The 10789-nt window shown below is 36.3% G+C and overlaps 1 protein-coding gene across 1 annotated transcript in view; it reads right to left on the bottom strand.

Moving 5' to 3' along the window:
* The window catches only part of TTC21A (tetratricopeptide repeat domain 21A), a 52130-nt gene extending 41609 nt beyond the window's left edge, over positions 1–10521 (bottom strand). Inside the window, exons 1-7 of the mRNA XM_015832516.1 lie at positions 10495–10521; positions 8800–8929; positions 7479–7592; positions 5663–5829; positions 4277–4399; positions 2493–2650; positions 235–319 (exon numbers count right to left, since the gene is read on the bottom strand). Coding sequence (XP_015688002.1) covers positions 235–319; positions 2493–2650; positions 4277–4399; positions 5663–5829; positions 7479–7592; positions 8800–8929; positions 10495–10521 — 804 coding nt within the window. The remainder of the gene's footprint in view (positions 1–234; positions 320–2492; positions 2651–4276; positions 4400–5662; positions 5830–7478; positions 7593–8799; positions 8930–10494) is intronic.
* Positions 10522–10789: the final 268 nt, after the last annotated feature.

The following is a 10789-nucleotide window of genomic DNA, read 5'->3' as shown; positions in this document are numbered from 1 at the left end:
TAAATTGTCCTGTAGCAAGTTGTCCCACAGCAAATTGGCTGTGGCAAGTTGTCCCATTCTGAAATTCTGAGTTATATTGCAAACTCTTTATGACATGTTTCTATCTAGATAGTAAGGTATATTCCCAAGCTGTTAACAGTGCGAAACATGGCATGCTTCACTGTGAATAAAGATTATAATGCCGATTGAACTAAAGATACTAATCTAAGGCCCCATTACTAAAATAATACTCACCATGCTTTTATTACCAGTGACAGCAAGATGGTTTATCACCATGTATTGGAGTCCATCTATATCATTTGGCTCTTTGCTTAAGATGCTAAAACAAAAATGGTTTCCAGGGAATGAGAAAGCAATACCAGATAGATTATTAATATTAAAAGAGAAATTAATTCTAGTCAAAAGTGATAGGTCGATACATGATCATATTCTAATGAAGGATGACTATGAAAATAAATTCAAAAGGGATTGCATCATTTTTAAAATATATGGACGATGGGGCAAATTCTATAGTTTTGGGGAACTATGGAAATTTCTATTTTTGAAAAACAAAGAAAAAGCATCTACTGATCTATATAACACGGCCAATTTTCTTGGTTACTCTAGAAACAAGTTCATGTTTGAGACATCATCTCAGTTCTTCTTGGATGATAGTTTGTTCCTTTCTCCTAAACTCAAGTATTACATTTGCACCAATGTTTATTTATAATACATGTACATCCTACTTTTTTGTTGTTACATTAATATTGTAACTAATGTTGTAAACAGTGTTAAACAGGACAAATTTCCATCCAAGAAAAGAAAATGGAATAAGAGTGGTTATCCAGTATATCTATTAATCCAGTGATGGCGAACCTTTTAGAGACTGAGTGCCCAAACTGCAACCCAAAACCCACTTATGCATCGTCGGGTGCCTGGTGGGTGTGGCCAATCGGGTGGGTGTGGCCCATTGGCTGGGCATGGCTGTGGTGGTAATGGCAGACTGGATGGGACTAAAAAGTTCAATCAATCAATTCCAACTTTGCAAGATCTTTTTTTCCCCCGCGAGAAGTTGAAATTGACTGATTGATTGAATCTTTTTTTTTTTTTTTTTGCACACGGCGGCAGAGGCCTAAAGCGAAAAGGTTTTATAAAACCCAGCTGAAGGCCTAGGACTGGGGCGACGTCTCGCGTGCCCACAGAGAGAGCTCTGAGTGCCGCCTCTGGCACCCATGCCATAGGTTCGCCACCACTGTATTAATCTATTCTAATTCTATCTGGTTAAAAGTTATGCTGGAATGGGCTATAATTTATTGATTATTTTTCAGAGCTAAATAGAGCTGGTAGAGCTTCAGATAATTGGGCAAAATGATTCTTCAGATTATCAAGATGCCGAAACATAAAACCAGTCAGCAACCTTTAAAGTTAAAAACAATAACTTATAGAATAGTTAACAAGTGCTAGGTTTGGGCCCCTATAGGCTCCAAAACACAGAAAAGTAAGCTCCACTGGTTTAATTAAAAGTTAGATGGGAACCTGACAGTACTCTAATTTGAAAAATGTATAAAAGACAAACAACAGCATCTTATCATTGTCTATTTAGAATAGAATAGAATAGAATAGAATAGAATAGAATAGAATAGAATAGAGCTGGAAGGGACCTTGGAGGTCTTCTAGTCCAGCCCCCTGATCAAGCAGGAGAACTTATACCATCTCAGACAGGTGAATGTCTAGTCTCTTCTTAAAAGTCTCCAGTGATGGAGCGCCCACGATTTATGGAGGCAAGCTGTTCCACTGGTTGATTGTTCTCACTGTTAGGAAGTTTCTCCTTAAATCCAGGTTGCTTCTCTCTTTGATCAGTTTCCAACCATTGTTTCTTGTTCTGCCCTCTGGGGCTTTGGAGAATAATGTGACCCCCTCTTCTTTGTGGCAGCCCCTCAGATACTGGAAGACTGCTATCACGTCTCCCCTATTGGACTAAGGCAGCTTCTGTCTGAGGACTTTCTAAGTATGATAAACGTAAACGATAGCAAAGTGGAATGTCTGCCTTTAGAGGCAATATTTCACTGGGAACAATTTGAAACACTCGGATATCTGCTATGAGAACTAAGATCTCATCTTAGTTATTTTAGTTATAAAATCTATGAGATAACTAAGATCTCATAAATGAGCTCTTGATTTATACAGCAGGGTTCATGTTAAGCTCTGTTTATTTCTAGCAGATATCAGCGCAATGAACTGAAAAGTCTAGAATACTTTCCCTAATGTGATATCTTTAGGATATATTGGACTACAGTTCTCAACCATTCAAGTCACCTCTGGACGGGACCAGGCTCGAGAAAGTTGACTTACAAGCATCAGGAAGACAGGATAAGCTGAATCAGAGAACCAAATGGGTTACATATTCTTTGTAAGTACAGGGCAGGTAGAGGGAAGCAACTTCATAAAGCAGCCCAAACATTTTAAAATTGAAGGAATTTCCCTCAATCTTCTATTTTTTTTTAAGCTCCTACCGTTTACTTTCTTCAACACTTTGCTCCCAGTCTTGCATTGCTAAATGTAGTTTCATCTTAGTTACAAGGGCTGGCACGAAGGAAGGAAAAGTGACCACTAACTGGCTAATTATTTCCAGAGCCCCTGAATAATTCTGATGCACCATGAAATACTTGGCCTGCAGAGGCAGAGAAGTCAGTTGGGATAAAAGGAAGGAAAAATGCATTATTTGTAAAAGGCATTTAAGTAACTTTGTGTTGTTGTCCTAACCATTTAAATTTGATAATTAAATTGTCTAAATTCAATATAGATCTGGCATTTGATTGGGAGTGCCCAGCTGGTTCTAAGATGGGCAGCTATATAAATGTTTTAAATAAATAGCAGTAGCAATAGCACTTAAGACTTATATACCACTTCATAGTGCTTTACAGACCTCTCCAAGCAGTTTATAGAGTCAGCCTACTGCCCCCCAACAGTCTGGGTCCTCATTTTACCGACCTCGGAGGGATGGAAGGCTGAGTCAACCTTGAGCCCTGTCAAGATCAAACTCCTGGCAATAAGCAGAGTCAGCCTGCAATTCTGCATTTTAACCCCTGTGCCACCACAGCTCAGTTAAATAAATAAATTCATATGTATATATTTATAAAATAATTTGTGTGATTCCAAAATGATTATTTCAAACAATTCTATTTCTTGAAAACAAACAAAATATGAATTCTGTATACATTAAGATGTTAGTTAGGATCTCCTAACTTAGCAATACCATTTAGCAGCCTGAACAATATGCGCCCAGCCAAGCTGCATTGTACGACTCACCAATGGTTTTTAAGAAGTAGTAAATTTAGAATTGCTACCCTACTGCCACCGCTGCCAACATTTCCACCACTCTGCTGGCGACTCAACAACTTACATCCTGTGATGTTACCACCATCTGCCTATCTCAGGTCCTTGGGAAGGATTCTAAACATCTGACTGATTGTGGGATTAACCATATAAAATAAAGAATGGAAAAAAGATAAATAAGACAAAGTATTACATAGGCAGTATGTTAAAAAATTAAGAGATAAACTAAAAAGACCTGGCAAGCTAAGAGCAGGAAAGTTGAAGAAAGAGACCGATGGACTAATTCTGATTGCACAAGAACACAAGCCTTAAGAACAAATGGATAAAAAGCCAGAATTGAGAAGAGAGTAACAGACAGTGCCCCCACTACCAACCCACTGAGCTGCTCCAGAAGGATATAGTTGTCAATGGTATTAAAATCTGCTGAGAGATCAAGCACAAGGTTGGATGTGCCATTAATATCTCAGCTCCGCCATAGGTCTTTGACAAGGATGACCAAGGCTGTCTCGGTCCCAAATCCGGGCTAAAACCTGACTGAAACGGGTCTAGATAACCTTTTTCCTCCAGGATTCTCATCACTGCAGGCTGACCACTTTCTCAAAAACCTTTCCTAGAAAGTGAATGTTAGAGACTGATTGGTAGTTGTTGAAAACTGATGGGTTTGATAGTTATTTGAGAAGGGAGAGTACCAGTGTCTTTTTCAAGGCAGGAGGAACCACTCCTTCTTCAGAGAGGTCAACACCATGGCCTAGGCATAACCATGAATCACCTTCCTAGCTGCTTTTATGATTCAGGAGGTGCCTGGATCCAGTAATACTGACTTAGCTGTTCTGCTTTTTAAGCTCAGCCAAGAATATGCAGCCTGTATTAGACTTCTCAACTGACAGCAGGAACAAGCCTAAATCTTCTCTTTATATGTCCCTAACAATTTGAAGATACAAAACCAAAAGTAATAACCTACCTTTCCCATCATCCCAAATATATCTGTATTGTCTTGAATTCCTTCCTCCAGGTATTTAATAGATTTCTTAACAGAATGCTGTTTATCAGAGGTAACATAAATCCAACCTTTCAAAACCTGCCCCTGAAGCAATTTTAAAAAGTGATGAACTTTTAAGATATTTAATGAAGTGGTACAACAGAACATAAGAACAGCAAAGGATGTTCTATACATTCCATGTTTATTTACTATATGATACTTATAAAAATGCAGTTGAATAATAAAAATATTATTACAGCACTAAAAGATGAAAATGTCTTATTTTACACATATAAATGTAAAACATTCTAATTTCAACCCTCTTAATATATGGCTGGTGGTGTCTGGAGGGAGTATGTACGTACATATAAAAGTATTAGGGCTTGCATCATAATATCATTCCCACTGTCATGCAGATTTTGACCATCCTGGAAACACTATTATATTTAGCCAAGAAAAAAATAGCATTCTTCTGCCACATTCCTAGAAATGTGCTTTTTTTATGATTCCCTACACCAAAACAAGGGGGAAAATGTATCTCTGTTCATATGACATACTGAACCACAAACAAGCCAACTATAATTCTGCTTGTTTCGTGAATCATTGTTTTGGTTAAATGAATTCAGTTAACCACAGATAAATCTATAGTTCAGTTAACCACAGATAAAGCTAGCATATTAACACAGCACAGAATAAATCTTTGTATCCTTGACATTCCGGTTTCTGTTAAGGTCATATTATATGTATTAAAAAGATTTTAACTTGGGGAAATGTATTCCAGAATTATTTCAAGAACAAATGGGAAATATCTTTCTGTAGTATTTTCTACTCAACTAAGCCATACCTAGAGTTCCTGTCCATCTATCACTTGTGCTTTCTTTTGTTCCAAGACACTAATTTGTGACTCTTTATAAATTAGTTTTATGGCCAATTAGTTTTGGTCAATATTTCTAATATCCAGTGGGAACAAAGGTTGTAGGAAGTGAATAGCCAAAGCTTCTAGACTAGCTAGCTCAAGGCTTTCATCAAGACTAAAACCTCAGAGTTTTGTGTCAATATTCCACAGCTCATAAGTAAATCCTGGAGAAGAATTCAAAATCTGGATAGAAAGTATATGCCAGCAGCAAAGATCAAAGTTAAAGGAACACTTTCCATAAACTTTTCAATAATAAAGACATCAGACAAGGATGTCCATTCTCTTCCTTATATGTACAGAAGAGTAACTGCCCAATTATTGCCTCAGAAAGACTGAGGAAACATATTATGTCCTAGGGGGTTTACATTTTACAAAATATTAAAAATTAAAACCCATTTTCAGTACATTTCAGAGTTCAGTTATGGGAAACTGCCTGTTCTAATCCATTGTACCTCTTTTGCTCCATTAGATACTTTCAACATTTTGTCAATATACTCCTTTGCTTTATCATTCTTATTCATTAGCCACAGAAACAGCCCTGCATAATACAGTGCATTGCTTCCAGCAGTTTTGCGTGCTTCCTTCAACTTGGTTTCTAAGTCCAAAACAGCAGATGAATCTGAAAAAAAAACCAGGACAGATGACAATTATTTTTGTTTCCACTTGTTTTATTTTCATATATTGTAAGTAATTCAAAAGGAGTGTTTTCTGCTAAGTAAAATGGCAGCCAAAGAACTACTGAAAATGAAAAAGAAGACCTTACACTAGTCAACTATCTCAAAATAATAAAGAAAATCTTTACTAATCAATTTTTTTTTTCAAAACAAACTTTTCAAAATTAATTTATGTAATCCTCGCGTATTCATCAAAAGATCATTTGGAAATAGCAGCAATATAGAATTCCAAATGAAAGAATTTTTTTTTCAAATCCTGGTTCAAAGAAAGTAACAGGGAGAATGGAGTTACACCAGGAAAGAGGAGAAAACACAGAATGAGAAATCTTAGAATCAGATTAGATTCTAAGAATACTTAGAATTGCTGTAATGTGCTTCCTTTCATGTAGCACTCTATTGTAGAAATCATATTATTTTTAAACAGTGAAAAAGGTTATATAATTATGTGTTTAATTTTATATATTTTATGTACTTATTCAAGTAAATCCAAATGAATACCATTTAATGCATTCTTCACATAGCAGCATTCCATGTTACATAAGCCAAACCCTATTGAAGTTGTTAAAAATTGAGGCAGTTATGATATTACAATTGACATGCTTGAATATTTATGGATATAGTATATTCCGAGAACAGAGGCCAACACTGTTCGACATTTCGTAATTATATTGTGGTCTTTCTCTCAAAAACAAATCAGAAAGCAGCATATCTTTGTAATTTTTCTGACCACTAAGCTTTAGCTCATTCACTATTTTTATTCCTTGCTTATGGAGTCTAAAGCATTCCAGGAAATAAAATCATTCTGAACACTATTGCTTTGCTTTGCTTCAATTTCTATTTAAAATTTAAAATATTGGAAAAATCTTAAAGGTCAAATATGACAGGAAGCCTGGCAGGCATCAAAATAAGTACCTGCAGGTATATTGACACACACAGAGGCCACCCTTGGGACACTGGCCATAGGTGTAGATTAGAATTAAATATTATTGCAATTATTAACATTGTATCTCAACAGATAATTTGTTTGAAGTAAATGACCCCATCTCATTCTGGGTTATTGTTGTCCAGCTGCTGTGATTGTTTATGTCTTTTCATAAGGATTGTCTTTTAATAACAACTTCTTTTGAGTTCCTATAAATTCATTCTTGTATCATTAGTGATAATACCTAGCTAGTTTCTTCTCTTGGCTTCCTTTTCATTTGCCTTTGATTTATCAAACCATTGTATAAATAATTGATTTGCAGATTTTTTTTTGTAACATTCTTGCATTAACTCTTTATTTTTTCTTCCACTTTTTTACTTAAAGCATTTCCTTCATTTTGTAATGTTCTTAAATAATTCTTCGATTTGACCTTTATCTTTAAATACAATTTCTTTGTATTTATTATTTAAAAATAACTGCTTGTCTCGTCTTATTCTTCTCTGAAACTCAATATTTATTTGGCCAAGTTTTCCTCAGTCTAGGCTTTCCAACTTTAGCTATTTTCCCTCTGCATAATTCAGCGTTATCATAAGAGGGATCATAATGGAAGAGAAGGAAGAAAGACAACTCTTGGAAATATGCTATAGCTTTCATTTTAAACTAATAACTCACCAACATTTTCACATCTTTTGTGAGCATAAATGAGACCTAGAAGGCAGCATAAGGAAACATCAACGTGTCGTTTCTGGGCATTCTCAAGCAGTGAGATGCCTTCTTGGATTCGGCCTGTAAAGGTGCAAAGCAATGAGTTTAGTTTTTAATATATTTCACTTGGAAACTACCATAAAGGTAGTTACTTTGGAGGGGAAAGCTAATTCTATAATCAGTACAATTCATGGATGGAAACTAATCAAGGAGAGAAGCAACCTGGAACTAAGGAGAAATTTCCTGACAGTGAGAACAATCAACCAGTGGAACAGCTTCCCTTCAGAAGTTGTGGGTGCTTCATTACTGGAGGTTTTTAAGAAGAGACTGGACAGTCCACTGATCTGAAATGGTATTGAGCAGGGAGTTGGACTAGAAGATTTCCAAGGTCCCTTCCAACTCTTATTCTGTAAAGTCTCGGCCTTTTTCGCCGAGCCCTGAAAACTCATCTATTTCGTGCCTGGCGTAGTCTTAATTAGGTTTTAGTATAGGTTTTTATATGGGGTATTTTAGAGCAGGCCTTTATTTATTTAATTTGATTTTAGAATAGATATTTATTGTGATTTTTATTATCGCCTGTTCACCGCCCTGAGTCCCGTAAGGGAGATAGGGCGGTATACAAATCTAAATAAACATAAACAAACATAAACATAAACACAATTACTTTGGGGAGCAAAGCTAATCCTATAGCCAGTGCAATTCATGCAAAATAGAGGCTTGATTTTTATGCCTGGGTGAAAATGACCTAAGGGAAATGCAATATTGTTTTCCAATCCTTGGTATTGTATATTTTATTTTTGTGTTTTTCTCATGTTTTATTAATATGTAGATCTCATACATTTAGTTTGCTAATTTTGCTTTTCATGGTATTTGGAAATTGGTGTATTTTTAATGTATTAATTAGTTTATTTTTATTGCTTTGAGACATTTCAATATCTTTTGATTTCATGCTATCTTTTAGACTACTTACCTGCTCAAGACTAATTTTGATTTACTGAGTTGCCCTATCAAGTTCTACCACACGCCTGTTTTTTAACCCAAGGAGATTTTGTTCTAGCTTTTCAATTTTCAGTTTTAATTCAGAGATCTCTTAATTCTTTATGATGACTAATTTGCTTAGGTATGGCAGATTGTGAATGTAAATTAATCATCATTTCTAAACTGTACAAAGTTTACAACACTTGTTCCACATTTATTTCCAATTACTGTTCCAGAAACATTAATTCTAATCCTACAGTGTTTACTCAGTACAACTAATTTATTTTAAATAATATTTTTTACTAATTACCCAGAAACAAGGTTCCAAGACCCTTGAAAAATAGCAGCACTGGATCATGAGCATGTTTTGACAGTTCAATGTTCGTTGCTTGAATAACATGGTTGAAATATTTTTCCTGAGCATAGTATAGAATTCTAGCCTTGAGATGAAAAAAAGAGGAGTTGAAAAGTTATTTTGGGTCTGCTCACTACATACATATGAAAGCAGAGAGATTGGATCCGCTATCTAACAGCATTTAAAAGAAATCCTCACTACATCTATCATGTACAATGGTACAAACTATTCAATAAAATGATGTTGCCAGACATTTATTTTTGTCATAAAAAGTAACAGAGAATAATTTCAACAAACCAGCTGCAAGTACCATGCTGATCAAATTGTCATTGATTTACTAGCTTCTTTTATTTGGAAATTTAGCTTGATTTACTAGCTTCTTTTACTTGGGTATAAAACTAAGTTGGGTAAAATATGTTTCGCATTTGAGCTTTATTCATGGATATCTCATAGACACATAGAAAACTAATGGCAGAAAAAGACCAGGTAGTCTATTGAGTCTGCCTTTTGAGTTTTTTGTTTATTTGTTTTTGTTTTCCTTTTAATTTATTATTAATTTTTATTATTTCTTTTTATTTTTGTCAGATGACAGACATGTGTTTATTCCAAACATGTTTAAATTCATTTTAAACTGAAACTGAAACTTAACCACCACATAGATCTTAGGACAACCATTTGAAAGTTGGTTTACGTTACTTTCTTTTGTGATTTTTTTAAAATCTAGGATTCCTTGGTGGTCTCCCATCTAAATATTAATCCGATCTGACCTTATTAGATTTTTGAGATCAGCCAAAATCCTCTAGGTCAGGGGTGTCAAACTGCTGGCCCATGGGCCAGATGCGTCATGCAGAAGCTGTGCCCACCCCATTGCCAGCAATGGCAAAACTGTCCTCATACGTTGCACGACATCACGTGACATCGCGAGTTTGACATGTCTGATCTAGATCACACTAAATAATTAAAAATCCAATTCTAGGATTTCATAGTTAGAATATTATATAACACAACTAAACAAAATCTTCAAGCAGGTAGTCCTCAGTTTACAACCATAACTGAGCCCAAAATCTATGTTGGTAAGCGAGACAGTTAAGTGAGTTTTGCCCTGTTTTACAATCTTTCTTGCCACAGTTGTTAAGTGACTTCAGTTGTTAAATTAGTAACATGCTTGTTAAGTGAATCCAGCTTCCCTGTTAACTTTGCTTGTCAAAAGGTCGCAAATGGTGATCACACAACTCTGGCAAACATCATAAATACTAGCTAGTTGCCAAGCATCCCAATTTTGGGGAAGCTGCAAAGAACATTGAGGAAGCTGAAATGGTCCTAAGTCATTTTTTTCATTGCCATCGTAACATCAAAGGGTCACTAAACCAATGGTTGTAATTCGAGGACTATCTTGGATTGAAAATAAACATAAAGTGTTTTCTTTAAGGATATGTTTCTATGCCTCAGCTAATTTAAGATGTGTGGACTTCCAATTCCCAGAATTCCCCAGTCTTTCTTTCCACACTAATTTGAAGCGGCTGAGGTATATGAAGCCATCCCATACAGCCACTCTACCCAGATTAACTCAAGTTGCACATAGCCGTGTTTTTATATTAGAAACAGGTGTATATTTTTATATTAGAAACGGGAGCGTGTGGAGGCGACTACCATGGACTGGGGGTCCGCGACAGCCATCGCTCCCTCTCTAAGGGGAAGCGAAACGCTCCCTGCGAAACCGCCTCGACCCTCCTAACCGACAAAGCGCGCGCCGCCAGCCGGTCCCGACCCCGCCTCAAGATGAACGTCTTCAGCAACCAATCGTGGGGCAGCTGCTCCTCTTTTCTCTCCCTTCTCCGCCACGCCCCTTCTTTCCTGGAGAGCGCGGGGATTACGCCTCCCTCCTCTTCGGCAATCTTTCCCCGCCCCCTTCGTTGCTAAGCCCCTCTACTCTTCTCCTTCGTGG

The sequence above is a fragment of the Protobothrops mucrosquamatus genome, unplaced genomic scaffold (genome assembly GCF_001527695.2).
Source record: "Protobothrops mucrosquamatus isolate PMUCROS unplaced genomic scaffold, P.Mucros_1.0 scaffold5, whole genome shotgun sequence".
Taxonomy (NCBI): Eukaryota; Metazoa; Chordata; class Lepidosauria; order Squamata; family Viperidae; genus Protobothrops; species Protobothrops mucrosquamatus.
This window is presented reverse-complemented; position numbering and strand designations above follow the sequence as displayed.